Source organism: Lolium perenne, chromosome 4, assembly GCF_019359855.2.
Source record: "Lolium perenne isolate Kyuss_39 chromosome 4, Kyuss_2.0, whole genome shotgun sequence".
NCBI classification, from domain to species: domain Eukaryota; kingdom Viridiplantae; phylum Streptophyta; class Magnoliopsida; order Poales; family Poaceae; genus Lolium; species Lolium perenne.
This window is the reverse complement of record NC_067247.2, coordinates 24,299,018-24,314,857: the sequence shown is the minus strand read 5'-3', so window position 1 is coordinate 24,314,857 and position 15,840 is coordinate 24,299,018. Positions and strand designations below refer to the sequence as shown.

At 45.4% G+C, this 15,840-nt stretch overlaps 1 protein-coding gene across 1 annotated transcript; it reads left to right on the top strand.

Moving 5' to 3' along the window:
- The first annotated feature begins 6,706 nt into the window (after window positions 1–6,706).
- Window positions 6,707–9,616, top strand: LOC127346621 (uncharacterized). Its single transcript, XM_051372905.1, has 5 exons — window positions 6,707–6,777; window positions 6,819–7,344; window positions 7,389–7,732; window positions 8,087–9,180; window positions 9,540–9,616. Exons 1-5 carry the CDS (start codon window positions 6,707–6,709, stop codon window positions 9,614–9,616), a joined length of 2,112 nt encoding a protein of 703 aa, XP_051228865.1.
- The last annotated feature ends 6,224 nt before the right edge of the window (window positions 9,617–15,840 follow it).

Sequence of the window (15,840 nt, the reverse complement as noted above, 5' to 3'; positions counted from 1 at the left end):
AATAAATCTAACCACAGCCTTAAACTCTGAGATCCTGCGATCCCTCCTGCATCGATATACCAACGGGGGTTTAGGTTTCTGTCACTCCGGCAACCCCGCAATTGGCAAACGAATACAAGATGCATTCCCCTAGGCCCATAAATGGTGAAGTGTCATGTAGTCGACGTTCACATGACACCACTAGAAGAATAACACCACAACTTAAATATCACACCATTGAATATTACTCAACCATAGTTCACTACTAACATTTAGACTTCACCCATGTCCTCAAGAACTAAACGAACTACTCACGAGACATCATACGGAACATGATCAGAGGTGATATGATGATGAATAACAATCTGAACATAAACTTGGTTCAATGGTTTCACTCAATAGCATCAACAACAAGTAGAAATCGATACCGGGAGAGTTTCCCCTATCAAACAATCAAGATCAAACCCAAATTGCTACGGTGGTGGCGATGTCCAGCGGTGATGACGGCGGTGATGATGGTGGAGATGATGATGATGGTGATGGCGATGATGTCCAGCTCGATGACGGTGACGATGGCGTCGATTTCCCCCTCCCGGAGGGAATTTCCCCGGCGGATTCCTGCCCGCCGGAGAGCTCTTTTCTCTCTGGTGTTCTCCGCCCCGCAGAGGCGGCTGTAACTCTTCGCGAGGTACCCTCTGTGGCTTAGGTCTTCGGGACGAAGGGTTTGGCGAAGAAAAGGAGGCGAAAGGGGTCGTGGGCCCTCCACACCACAGGCCGGCGCGGCCAGGGCCTGGGCCGCGCCGCCCTAGGGTGTGGGCCCACCCCGGCTGCTCCCGGCTCCTCCTTCGGCTTCCTTCGTCATCTTGAAAAATAGGATTTTTGGTATAATTTCCTTCCAGAGTTGATCTTCCGAAATATTGCGTTCTGACGGTGCTTTTTCCAGCAGAATCCTGGCTCCGGTGTTCGATCCTCCAATAACGATGAAACATGCAAAATAGATGAAATAACATAAGTAATGTGTCCCAATATGAAATATATCAATGAATAACAGCAAATTATGATATAAAATAGTGATGCAAATTGGACGTATCAGAGATCTCCGGCAGGGCTTCGCCTAAGCACCGCGGGAGTATTGGGAGGAGGGGGGTGTCTAGGGTTTGGGGAGAGGGGGCACTTGGGGGGGCACCGGCCTTGGGTGCCCTGGGTAGTGCGGCTCTTGAGGTTGCCGGCCCCCTCCCTCTCTCCCTCATTATATAGGTGGAACCCCAAGGGTTAGCCCAAAGATTCGAATAAGACCCCAATTCAAAACTTTCCATATGGGCGAAACCTAGGGGAAGTGGGACTCCTCCCTTTCCTTCTCCCTATGGCCGGCCAAGGAGGTGGAGTCCACCATGGACTCCACCTTCCCTCTTGGTTGGCTGGTTAAGGTTGGTGGAGTCCTTCCGGGACTCCACCTTCCATGGTGATTTCTTCCGGAAGGTTCTAGAACATTCTAGCGCCTTCCATAAATGCACCGGATCATTTCCAAACTTGGAAAGTGACTTCCTATATATGAATCTTATTCTCCGAACCATTCCGGAACTCCTCGTGATGTCCTGGATCCCATCCGAGACTCCGAACAACATTCGAACTCCATTCCATATTCCATATCTACTTAAAACGACATCAAACCTTAAGTGTGTCACCCTACGGTTCGAGAACTATGCGGACATGATCGAGACTCCTCTCCGATCAATAACTAATAGCGGGACCTGGAGATCCATAATAGCTCCCACATATTCAACGATGACTTCGTGATCGAAAGAACCATTTACACACGATACTGATTCCCTTTGTCACGCGATACTTTACTTATCCGAAGTTTGATCGTCGATATCTCCATACCTAGTTCAACCTCGTTACTGATAAGTACTCTTTACTCGTACCGTGATATGATATCCCTTGTGAACCAGTCACATGCTTGCAAGCTAATTAGATATCATTCCACCGAGAGGGCCCAGAGTATATCTATCCGTCATCGGGATGGACAAGTCCCACTCTTGATCCATATGTCTCAACTCATACTTTCCGAATACTTAATCCCATCTTTATAACCACCCATTTACGCAGTGGAGTTTGATGTAATCAAAGTATCCTTCCGGTATAAGTGATTTACATGATCTCATGGTCAAAGGACTAGGTTACTATGTATCTGAAAGCTTATAGCAAGTTGAACTTGATGACTTGATCTCATGCTATGCTTACTATGGGTGTGTGTCCATCACATCATTCACCTAATGATATGATCTTATTATTAATAACATCCAATGTTCATGATCAGGAAACCATGATCATCTATTAATCAACAAGCTAGTTAAACTAGAGGCTTACTAGGGTCTCTGGTTGTTTACACAACACAAATGTATCAATGTTTCTGATTAATACAATTATAGCATGGGGTGTAAACATTTATCATGAACACTAAGATATAACAATAACTACTTTATTATTGCCTCTCGGGCATATCTCCAACAATTACAAATACAAGCTATAACAACCTCAGACCTCTGACACAAGTAGTAGAAGTCTAGAAGATGGTCGGAGGAGACGACCTGATGGCTGCTCGGCTCATGGAGACCAGAGTCCATTTGTCATCAGAGTGAAGCTTGGAACCGTGTCGGTGCTCGTCCGCAGTGGTACATCGATGAGCGGTAAAGACAGCGTGCGGACCTTATGGCGCCCTGACTCAATCCCGATCGTCGGATACAGCTGGAGATTCGCGCGCAGCCTTTTTGCAAGAAAGACCCTGCACTTTTCAAAATTAGGACATAGTCCCCCGCAGCCATATGTATAAGTTCCCAAAAATCGGGTAGAAACCCTAAATCCCCACCGATTCAACCCCCTGTGGCTCCGCCGCCGCCCTCCTTTGCACCGGCCGCCACCGACCACCGCCGCCCTCCGCTGCGAGTTTCGGCGGGGAGGAGCCGGCCTTCTTCTACGCGTGGGCCGTCTACGCGCAGAAGAGGGCCGCCTCCTCGTCGCCGGGCGGCACGACGCCGATGCGGGCCTCCCTGCGCCCTTCTCCGGCCGGAGAAGGCGGCCGCCGTGGCCACACGCGATGAGCCCCGGTGGATCTCTCCGGCGAGTTCCACAGAGATCCCGGTTTTTTAGGGTTCTTTCCTTATTTTTGTTAGGATTTCTGTTAGGATCTTGTGGTGGATCTCAGATGAATATAAATGGATCCATAGCTGTTTTCGAATGTATCTTCTTGATGGATAGTTTTATCACTTTGTTGGATATTTATGCGAAATCCATTTTTTTTGATGATTTGTGAAGAACTAGACAGAGATCTGTGTGGATCTTGTATTAATAAACATATCCAATGGTTCTTTATGGATTTTTTGTGGATTTCTTGTTGTGGAAAAATGTTACTTGTACAGGGATCTATGGATATACACTGGATTTTGTGGATCCATTGTTGATTGTTAGATATCCATGTCCAAATTTTGAAGAACATCAGATGATAATAATGGATACATATTGGAATTTGTAAATAACTGCTAGATATTAATCTGGTAAAACTTAGGGTCTTTTTCGCAAAAACAAGTTACGAATCTTAAAGCAATGAACGGTGGGAGATAGGGTGCAGGCGTCATAAGGTCCTGGCCAAATGCACGCCCATCGATGAGGCGTTCCACTTCCACTTCCACACAAGCCCGTAGCTCAGCTTCCAAGGGGCTACTGCATTTTCCATGAAACCACAAGCTGTGAAGATGATAAGCGTGTTTGGTAGACTAGTATGTGCTTTTTTTGACGCTCCGGAGGGCATGCGACGTTCAAAACCAGTTTCAGCCTTTTAGGTCATATTCTACCTTTCTAAAGATTTTTTTTAGCCCATAAAAGATGCAAGAGGTCTGTTTGGTTGCATACGAATCACTTTACTCACACCTCTTGTCCATGAGGTGATCTTACCTCTCACCTATAACAACCATCCCCACACTATTGTCCATGAAGCCGGGCACAAGGCCTACCACGCCGGCACGCGAAAAGACCATTGTGCCGCCATCACCAATAGTAGCCACGATGGTTACGTACGGTGCTTACATGCAAGACAAGGTTGAATACGACAGCTCAAATCTGCTGGCATGGCACAACAAAGTAGGCAATGCCACTGCCTATGTGGATAACGCCACTGTGGATTACCACCATTATCCAACCACCATTACAAGTACCACTCTCGTAAGGTACTAGCATGCACAAGGTCTAGCTACTTTATGAACTAGATGACCAAGAGACAAGTAAGAGCAGTGGCGGAGCGTGGACCAAATACAAGAGGGGCTATTTTCATAAAAGAAACCACCAAACAGGCGTAAAAAAGGGGGGCAACTCATAGAACAGATGTAAGGTGCTACTAGATGGTAATGTCATGATGATGTATAAGTATCTTCTGCACACAAATACAACATGTATAACTAGTTAGAATATACCTGAACATTGTTGAAAGTATATCTGGATGCTCCAAAAGAAAAGACCGCATATACTGAGCAAAAGACAACTCGCTATTCAATGCTCTTTCACCTAAGCAAACAGTCTTATCTAACACGTACCCCTTCGTTAGGGTTTCTTGTGCTCCGGCGGCGATCCCCGATCGCCCCGTGAGATTGGATCAATTCCTTCGATCCCTTGATCTTTATCCTTCGAACCTTGGCCGGATCGCGCTCGGTCGTCTGCGTGTGCTGCTCTGCGTTCCTTTCTGGCCCTGCCGCGTCTGCGTGATAGAGGGTTTGGGCGCTGTCCTCCATGGCGGCGAATTCTGGTGATGTTGTCGCGGGATCAAGCACAGGGAAGGAAGCTGAGATCGATGACATGTTTGCGCATCTGGATCTGCGTGAGGACGAGCTGGATGATGTTGTTATCGATGTGGATTCGGTGAAAGAGTACCAGAAAGAGGCGAGATGGCTAGCGATTGGGAAAGTTCATACATCTAGATCGTTCAGCGCGGATGCTCTATTCGCCAAGATGAAAGCTATGTGGAATCTGTCCAGGGAGCCGATCTGCAGAGAGGCTGGTGAGAATTTGTTCATCTTTCAGATGCACTGTCTCGGCGATTGGAAGAAGGTAGTCCACCAGGGGCCCTGGACTTTCCGTGGATGGGAATTGCTTGTGCACGATTATGATGGTCGGGAAGATCCTGAGAAGGTGGTTTTCGGAGGTCTGTACGTCTGGGCGCAAATCCATGGACTGTCGGAGCTATACAGGAAGAGAGCGGTTGTGGATGATCTTGCACGTCGCGTGGGGAAAACCAAAGAGACACAGATGACTCCGAAGCTTTTTTTCGAGGGGAACTATGTGCGACTTAGGGTGATGATAGACATCTCAAAACCTCTGATTCGTTTCGTCTCGCTATCCGTCTAGGGAGAAGGAAGGAGGAGGCTACCTGTTAAGTATGAAAAAATCCCGTTCTTTTGCAAGCATTGTGGGCTGCTCGGTCACGATCACGAGGAGTGTGGTGATGGGGTTTGGGAGGAGAAAGATTTGCAATATGGTGCCTGGATGCTTGCAGTACGCCGCAGCTCCTTGCCGGTTTCTGAACCGCGACGCTTTCATGCACGTGCTCCATCTCGTGGTGGTCATGCTGGCCGTGGTGGTGTTGTGAACCCACTGGCGAAGAAGAGGTCCTCTCATGATGCTGCGTTAGATACTGAAACGGAGGTGGAAGATACTGCTTCTAGCCCTCTTAAAACTGCTCCGATGGAGGAAGACTTAGATGACAATGAACTCGCAAAAACCAGAAGAAGGCTTATTCTGGAAGACCCCAACTCTGAGGAGGGAGCCAATATGGGCAATGGCTCAGAGGCTAGCACAGAGGAAGTGCCTCCGCCACCTCCAAGCTACACAAACCCGCGTGATCGCTCTAAGCAAAGGAAGACTACAGTACCTGATACCGACTTGGCAACATCGGCGGCCTCCTCCGAGGAGAACCGCCGAGCCCAATGACGACATTAGGATGGAACAGCTGGGGGTTAGGGCATCCTTCGACTGTTCAAGAGCTTGTCTGTTTGGTACAGACATATAAGCCCTGTTTAGTCTTTATCTCTGAGACTAGACAAAGCAAGGAAAGGGTGCAAAATTTGAGATTTCGACTTGGTATGAAAGAATGTTTTCATGTTCCAGGGGTTGGTAAAGGCGGCGGCATTGCTCTATACTGGACAGAAGACATTACAGTTAATCTTCTTTCATTTAGCAATCGCCATATTGATGTCCATGTGAGTGGAGGTCCTTATGATCACATGTGGAGAGGCACTTTTATCTATGGAGAACCGAAAGCGAGTGATCGTCACCTCATGTGGACTAAACTGCGACAATTGAAGGACCATTCTGATGAACCTTGGGTGATGCTTGGGGACTTCAATGAAGCTATGTGGTAGGAAGAACATTTCTCCCAAACTGCTCGATCGGAATGCCTTATGTTGGACTTCCGAGAGGTTCTCTCACACTGTGATTTGCACGATATTGGTTTCATTGGAACCCCCTGGACCTTTGATAACAAACAAAAGGGTGAACGGAATGTTAAAGTCCGACTAGACAGAGCCGTAGCATCTCCAGCTTGGTCGAGCACCTTTCCTGATCATAGATTGCGGCACATCACCTCGTCTCGGTCTGACCATTGCCCCATTCTTTTGTCGGTGAATGAGGCGAGCAACTGTAGATCTAATAAGCCAATTAAAAGATACGAGGTGGCCTGGGAATGGGAGCCGTCCCTAGCGGCGGCTGTGGAGGAAGCCTGGTCTCGCAGATTGCCAGGAGGCAACTTGGGCGGTATTGCAGCATCGCTGAGTGATGTCATGGAAAATCTGCAGGGGTGGCGCAAGCAGCATTTCAGATCGGTACCAAAAGAAATTGATAAAAAAACGTACCTTGTTGGATGAGCTGCAGCACCTCTCGGACGATGTCAGCATTGCGACTCGGATTGGTATTGAGAAAGAAATGGATGAGCTATTATACAGAGAGGAGATCATGTGGATGCAGCGGTCGAGAATCGCCTGGCTGCGTGAAGGAGACCGAAACACAAAGTACTTCCATCGGCGTTCTTCCTGGAGGCGTAGGAAGAATAAAATTCGTCGTTTGAAAAGGGAAGACGGTTCCTGGACATCTGATGTTGGGGAGATGGAATCTATGACTAGGGATTTCTTCAAGCAGCTTTTTACTCAGGAAGACAATATCTATCCTGCATTGGTCATTGATGGCATGAGGACTTGTGTTGATGCGGAAATGAATGAGAAGCTCTGCTCTCCTTTTATAGAGAAAGAAATAAGTGATGCGCTGTTTCAGATTGGTCCTCTAAAGGCCCTGGGCCTGATGGTTTTCCAGCTCGTTTCCTGCAGCGTAACTGGAGTTTGCTAAAAGATGAAGTGGTCAATGCAGTGCAGCTATTTTTTACTACTGGTAATATGCCTGATGAGGTCAATGATACGGCGATCGTCCTAATCCCCAAGAAGAATGACCCTGAGGTTCTCAAAGATTTTCGCCCAATAAGCCTTTGCAATGTGATTTTTAAAGTGGTCTCCAAGTGCTTAGTTAACAGGTTGAGGCCTATTCTCCAGGATATTATCTCACCTACACAAAGTGCCTTCATTCCTGGGTGCCTTATAACAGATAATGCTCTGATGGCCTTTGAGTGCATACATGCCATTCAGACGGGTTCGGCAGCTCGTAAGAAATTTTGTGCTTATAAGCTGGATATGGCCAAAGCGTATGACCGCGTCGACTGGAGGTTTTTGGAAGGGGTTTTAGCGAAGTTGGGCTTTCAAAGTCAATAGATTCGGTGGGTGATGGCGTGTGTTACCACCGTTCGATACTCAGTTCGCTTTAACGGAAATATGTTGGACTCCTGCACCCCATCTCGTGGTATCCGCCAAGGTGATCCTCTTTCGCCATACCTTTTCTTGTTTGTTGCTGACGGTCTGTCTTGTCTTATTCGGAAGGAAATTGAGGCCCAGTCTTTGCGTGAGTTACACATATGCCGGCGTGCACCGGGTATCTCCCACCTTTTATTTGCCGATGATAGCCTCTTATTCTTTGAAGGCTCGGTGGATCAAGCAAATATTGTCAAATCCATCCTTGACAGATATGAACTGGGAACTGGGCAGCTAGTGAGCCTTGGTAAATGTTCTATAATGTATGGGGAAAGCTGCTCGGATGAGGTACAAGCTGAGATTAAACAGATACTCAAATATGAAACCACTTGCTTCGAAGAGAAATACCTTGGGTTGCCGGTGCCTGAAGGGAGGTTGACGAAAGGAAAGTTCAAGTCTACCAAGGGAAAATTTACCAAGCATGCAAGTGATTGGTCAGAAAAATACATGTCCTCAGGTGCAAAGGATATTCTCATCAAATCAATTTTGCAGTCAGTGTCTACATATGCTATGGGGGTGTTCAAATTTCCTGCTGGTCTAATTGGTGACTTGGAGCGCATAATTCGAGACTTTTGGTGGGGCGATGAGGTCAACAAGAGAAAGATGCACTGGCACTCTTGGGATAAAGTGACCAGACCAAAGGCATATGGAGGAACTGGTTTTCGTGATTTGCAAATGTTCAATCAAGCTCTTCTCGCCAGACAGGCTTGGCGTTTGATTCACTCTCCTGATAGCCTCTGTGCATGGTTACTCAAAGCTAGATACTATCCGTCTGGCCACCTTCTGGATACAGCTTTCATTCAAAATCAATCTCAAACTTGGCAAGGTATTGTTCATGGCCTTGAATTACTGAAGGAAGGAATTATTTGGCGGATTGGTACGGGCTCAAGTGTTAATTTTTTTAGAGATAATTGGCTCCCGCGTCAGGGTGCTCTGAAGTTGGACGGGAAGAAAGGCCATTCACACCGTAAATGGGTGTCCGAGCTCATTGATCAAGAGAACAGAACTTGGAATGCGGAGGCTGTCCGTGATTGTTGTTTTGATCATGACGCTGCAATGGTTCTTAGCATCAAACTGGCACCTCGAGCGTCTGATGATTTTATAGCCTGGAGCGGGGAACACAATGGATTATTCAGTGTCCGCTCCGCATATCGTATTGGGATGCAGCCAAAACTTGTAGAGCTCTACGGTGGTCAGACTAGGGTGAATCCTACTGGAGAAAGGAAAATTTGGGACCTCGTATGGAAAGCTAATGTTCCTCCGAAACTCAGAATTTTTGCCTGGAGGGTGGCGTCGGACTCGCTTGGTACTCGACAGAATTTGTATCGGCGTATAGCTACGGTTAACCCAACCTGCTCGATCTGTGGCTGTGTGGTTGAGGACTCTCATCATGCTCTTATTTCATGCATTGTTGCGCGTGCATTTCGCGAGGAGCTGCGTACGCAATGGGTGATACCCGACGAGTTGGCTTTTCGTGAGAATCAGAAGGAATGGATCTTTGCACTTCTTGGTAATGCCCCAAAGGATCAGAGGCCAAAGATTATCTTCTTACTTTGGCGTGCTTGGCATCATAGGAACAACATTGTTCATGGTGATGGGAAGGCCTCCGTCTCCGCCTCTGTCCCATACTTAGTCAATTATCATCGATCATTCACTGTAATGGAGGTGAGGAGATGGTTAAAGCTGTGAAATGGTCTCCTCCATCTGATGGTACTGTTAAGGCTAATGTCGATGCTGGCTAGGATCCTACGACCAAGAATGCGGGAGTCGGTATTATTATCAGGGACCATAACGGCCATCCTCTACTCACTGAATGGAAGTCCTTTCCGCTATGTGGGAGTGCAGAGGAGGCCAAGGTCATTGCATGCGTTGAAGGTTTGCGCCAACTGATCTCCATCCACCGGTGGCCTGCGATGTTAGAGTCGGACTGCTACAATGCAGTTCATGCGATAACAGACACAGGCCAGGTTCGATCCACTAGTTGGGCTGCTACTTTGGAGGCGCGGGAACTTCTGAAGATCTTCCGGGATATCGCTATCTTAAAAGTTGAGCGAAGTTGTAATGGAGTAGCGCATGTCCTGGCTCAGTTAGGCAAATCTGGGTTTTCTGGTTGTTTACGTGATTCAGCTCCTGACTGCGTTCGGGATTTGATCACCTTAGATTGTAGGAACACTGTAATCTCCGAGCAACAGGTTTCTTACGCACTCTTTTCCTTACCAGAGTATCTAAGGGGACTGGAAGGTTTTTAATGAGGCGGCCTGCTGTTTTATTAATATATGTGTTCTTACGTAAAAAAAAAAAAAAGACAACTCGCTGTGACCTATAACTAGCTAGAGAAATGCTCTTGGTTCTTCTTAGCTTTGAAATTAGCAATAATATCTTCATATGGGATTATTAAAGCAATTTCCCTTTCTATTTGTAGTAGCATGCTATCTGCAAGAAAACCCTTCCATTTTATTACGCAATAGCCATAGCATCAGGAACGGAAGTATGTTCAAGGTCAAAAGTTTCTTCAGCTCATTTTTTTTTTTTAAAGGACTGCATCTTCTTCTGTTTCCCCATTACTACCTAAATAAAAAAATAGACCGATTGAGCAATCCAGTGGATTAATGGGCTTCTAAATTACAGTTCATCCCAATTCTCAACGAAAAAAATCGAAATTCAGAAACACATACGAAGTGCCTCACACGGCTGGCCGGTGGCATGCAGTGGGGGGCGCTGGGCGCCCGGGCTGGGCGGAGCAGCGGGCAGCAGCCGTCCACGGCGTTGGATCGCGGCGGCATGGCGCCAAGGAGGAGGATCGAGGGGTCAGGAGGGGATCGACGAGAGGAGAGCTAGCCATTGGCTGAGCTAGCCATGGAAGGCGGTGGACGCGAGTTGTCTCTGTTGGCATCACCTGTTCGGGAATCCACCTGTTCGTGCGGTTTCGTGTGGTCGAATTGGGAAAAGGGGAAGTAGAATTGTGCCTGATGGCTGAGTCAGCTGATGGGCTAACTTGCGGTGCCTAGTAAAAGAAAATTGCGTTTTGGAAAGGGGGGGCAGCAGCCCACTTTCGCCTCCACGACGCTCCGCCCGTGAGTAAGAGGTTGACCAACACATGCTACAATAACGGCATGAACTAGCACACTCACACTATACTAGCGAGGTGTGGATCTAGTGGTTTCCGATCACCGAAACGAAATAGTTACAACACGAGAAGTAATGGCGACGTGAAGTTGCTCTTTAAAGGAAATTTTAAATGGTGAACCGTGTGTGATGAATTTGACAAAATTTGGTAAAAACGTTCTGAACCTAATTGAAAATTTAAAGCAATCAGAACTCAAAACCAATAGTCAAAATGGAATCATATCATCGGCGCGCATCTTTTTTATTTACAACTTATTTTGATTTCAAGCATGGTTTTGTTGATTAGAAGCAAGTGGTGAGTGAAATTAAAGGAGAAGGGGCGGAAGGAACCTCACATACTACCCACAGGTGAAAAGTTCCATCGCTAAAACAAACAACGGATATGTCCCTAGGAGAATAGCTGATTCGGATGTTTTTTCCAGGTCTGGTCCGGAGGTGCTTTTAAAATCATGCTGCCATAACCGGAGGGGAGGGAAACACCAAATCAGCCAACTTTTTTGCTACACCGAGCCTAGCTGGCGAGCATGTGGGCTACCAAACATGTCCGATATGACCAATGAAGTTGTGTGCATGTCTGCAGGTCGTGGCACCATGGGTATACACTGTTATTCATGACGAATTTCCATTTGTTATTGAGAGTGGTTTCTTAATCGTGGGCACCTATACACTCACTTCTTTTAGAGATTTTCGGTGCACCAAAATTTAAGAAAATATATACGCATTGTAGTACAAACATATTATTGACCCGTAAAGTTTGAGGTAAATATGCTTTGGCATTTGAGGGAAACATACATCTATTACCACTTTTTTTTATGCCCCATAAGTTTTCCCTCTATTTTTTGACATAGTATAATGTTGTACTATATCCATCTTTTTGAGTTATTTTATTGTAGTTCGGTATTAAAAACCAGGTTTAGTGGGTGTGTACATTATATCTGGGCATGTTTCGGGCCGGGCCAAAAAAAGCACGACGTGCAAAAACTGGGCCCAAGTCTGGCCTAGCTTGGCCAAAACCACTAAAGCCCGTCGGGCCATGGGTGGGGCCACTTCGCTATTTCGTGTTTTTAGACTACCCAAGCCCAGCCTGGCCCGGCCATTGGGCCAAAATTTCTAGGCCCAGGCCCAGAATTTATGGGTTGGGCTTTGGGCCGGGCCTTGGACCTCGGGCCGGGCTGCCCATGGCCAGGCATGTAGATGCAACCGTGCTAAACTACAACTTTCTCTTTGTTTTTTGTATAACAGGGAATCCATCAACAAGCTAGACACATCTATGGCTCCCGGAGACATTGCTCATTTCAACTTCTATATATATTTTAATAATTGAGTGCTTTCTCTACCAAATATTACAATTTTCTCTTTGTTTTTTTTTTGTCGAAAAAAACAAATATTACGACCAGATGAATCACAGTAGTATCGATTTGAGAAAAGGTTCACAATTTAAATTGCTTGACAAATATCATGTTTTGGAAAAGGTGACTTAGCTGAGTATTTGTACTCACACGAGAATTTTCTTCTACAAATATATGTGTCTAGGGCCCACTTCGCTTCCTTAGTGGATTCGGTAGCTAAAAACTGATTTGAACATACACTTTGATGAAACACTTTTTCCGGTTTTCACAAAGGTCTTGTGCTTTTTTGTCTACGGTTTTTTTTTTGTTTTTGAAAAATTCCAAACAATATTTAAAAAATCTGAATATGTTTCAAATCAGAACAAATTTAAAAGATGAAAAAATCAAAATTTTAACTTTTTGACATATGAACAATTTGTAAATATGAACTTTTTGAAAACTAAATTATTTTCAAATCTGAACCTTTTCAAGATCTGCACATTTTTTAGATCTGAACAATTTTTAAAAGTAGAAGTAATTTAAACCTATATTTTTTAAAGTATGAACATTTTCAAAAGTCCTAAACAAAAAAAAGGAAATTGGTGAAAAATGAAAACATAATAAGAAATTGTTCAAAATCAAGAATGAAAAAAACAATAACGAGGCTACCAAGTTGGGCCGCAGGCACAAAACGCCGAAGGAGGTGCGCGGTGCTAGCGTTAGAGCAAATACAATAGGAACTATTCAGCAAGATGTAAGGATTTAAATGTTATATTTATGCTTAGTTGGATAAGAGAGAATAGAAGAGAAGGTAAGCGAGCTCTACGCAAGAGCCAGCTCTACGACGTGCTCCTAGAAATTTTGTGAGGGTGAAAAATAAAACATACATTAATAAAGTTGTGTATTTTTCTATCTACCTATTGTACATGTTAACCACCCGTCGTCAGCTTCTCAACGGCCTCATTATTATGGCCGTCATCAATCAACTTGTAAGTTTCACTAGGAACGATCGTTGGACGTACCCTTACGTACTCTCTTTTTTTGAAAGGTTTTTCTGAAAGGAAAAAAATAAAAGAGCACTTACGTCCTCTTGTGATAATAATTTCGTCAGTATACACGCCGGTGTCGTGTGTAGATATTTTCCGGGAGTCAATTAAAGACGGAAAGCAGGCCGCGTTTGCACCTTGGAGGCTTCTCTTTGAGAGTTCGGGCCTGGCCTGCCGGCCCAGCTACCAAAGTTGATCCTGGGTTTTCCGTTGCTGCGCAGCATGTGCTCCCACGAGAAAGAAAAAACTGCAACGAGTCACGTGCTTACGTACGTAGGCTGAGAAAATGCACGTGATTCGCGTGGGACCCAGCCAAGGAAGAATGTTCAGGTGAACCTCACTCGATTAGCATAGCACTCACGTACCATAATCATGTCGTGCATGCAAATATATGCAATCGCGGTAGCTAGTTGGCCATATAGTACTCCTTATCTCTCTCTCTTTTCTCATCTTTCTATTCGATCCGATCGGTCGGTCAGATTGACGTGTGCATGCATGCCAATGCCATGGCTTTTCTAGTTTTCTTTCTCGTATAGTCGCCCCGCTTTAATCAATCCCATGTCTTAGTTTAACGACCCCATGCATGTCTAGCCGCCGATCCATTCACATTCCTCTTTGGCCTTAGCTCTTAAGCAAAGTGCACATTACCTTTTCCTCCTCGTCCACTTGGCTCAGCTGCCTCATCTAATCTTCGCTTCCGTTTTGCCATTGTACTTGAAGGTTGAGCACGCGGCCAATGGCTGCCTACCTAGGTGTTGTTTCTTTCTCTCTTTATATACCTCCATGGTAAATCGCATTGCGAGCTAGAGCCAGGATTGGGGGGCGACCATTTTGTAGCTAAGGACATCATAGACTATGATAACAAGGACGAAAACTTTGACATTCCGGGACGGTTCGACGTGGATACTTCAAACAAGTGGTTGTATCGTGGTCCGATATATAACCGAGTGCTTAATGGGGCACATCCTGATGTGGGCATAGACCCTCTGACGCAAGTCATGTAACTTTGGGTCGCTGACAAGTGAGCCTCCCATCCTGACAAGTGAGCCTCCCATCTGACAGCCCTACATGTTTCGAGAAATTTGGGCAGTACTCCACATATAGGTCGGCATGTATCGGAAAGTTGGTTACTTTTAGATCTCGTTCAATTTCAGCCAAACAATCTAGATTTGGGGTGTATTGAGGGGTATTAGATCCAAGCCAAGTTAAAATCCCTCCTAATACTCTTCAATACACTCCAATCTACTTAAGGTGGGGATTAACCGAACATGGCCTTAGAGCGGACAAAACAGACACTAATTATGTAGTACTACCACTCTTGTACATACTTCATGTGACAATGTAGTAGAACTAGCTGGTTGCTCTCTCCGGCCCTGAATACTACTTGTCACATGTTTAGCCAAAATATATGCTAAAATATGTTTTGGATTCATCAAATATGCGAAAAGTATTCATGGCAGAGGAAGTACTTTAGTTTTCACATAATTAATTAGTAAAAGCATTTGGAACCTTGTCCTTCCGAATTTTTGACAAAAGAGACCACCTGACCGAGTGAATTGTCAAAAAGGACCACCTCCGAAAATTATTATCAAAAAGGATCACCTACGTCGTGGCGGCACGCGTGCCATGCGACACGTAGTTGAGAACCCCTACTCTGCAGCATATGCCAGAGTGACGTAGTTGAGAACCCCTACTCTGCCTCTGTAAAGTTCTCTAGTCATCACCTTTGGTGTGATCAGCAAAGAGACAACTCCACATCCACATGTGTGCTACCTACGTAGGATCAATATTGTAGCCCTATCTACCTGTGATGATAGCCTATGAAAAGATTACCCCCGACGATGGATTCGGCGACTTTTACGCAAATCTAAGTGGTCCTAGCCAAAATGCTGATAAGCAATTCAGGAAGTGCTGTCCTCCGGTGTGGCCATTTGGATTTGGATGGATGGCACTGTTAGCATTGCTAACAAAAAGCAGGAGGCCAGATCCTAATCCCAACTTTAGAAAGAAGAGGGGTATTGATCAGCTCAAAATTGACTGGATGACACTGACGAATCTAGCAGCCAAGGCCCTGCAGTCCGCCCCCGTTAACTTTCCTTGTCAAATTGATGTGCATCAGACTTAACCAATCATCATTTTCACATATATACTAGGTTCAAGATTAAATTTCATAAAAAAAAATAGGTGGACAATTAGCATACATGAACTATGTTCAAAATTAAATTTCATAAATTTTAAGGTGGACATTTGGCATACATGAACTATGATCAAGATTAAATTTCATAAAAATTCAGGTGGACATTTCGAACTATGCTCAAGACTAGATTTCATAAACAAAATCGGGTATATGAGGAGGAACGCAACCAACCTGCAAGCTTGCTAATGTAGAGAGATAGGTACCCCCTGCTTCCTTGTTTTGGCAACCAACAAGGAGTGCAACAGAATTGATTCCTCTGACATATGCAG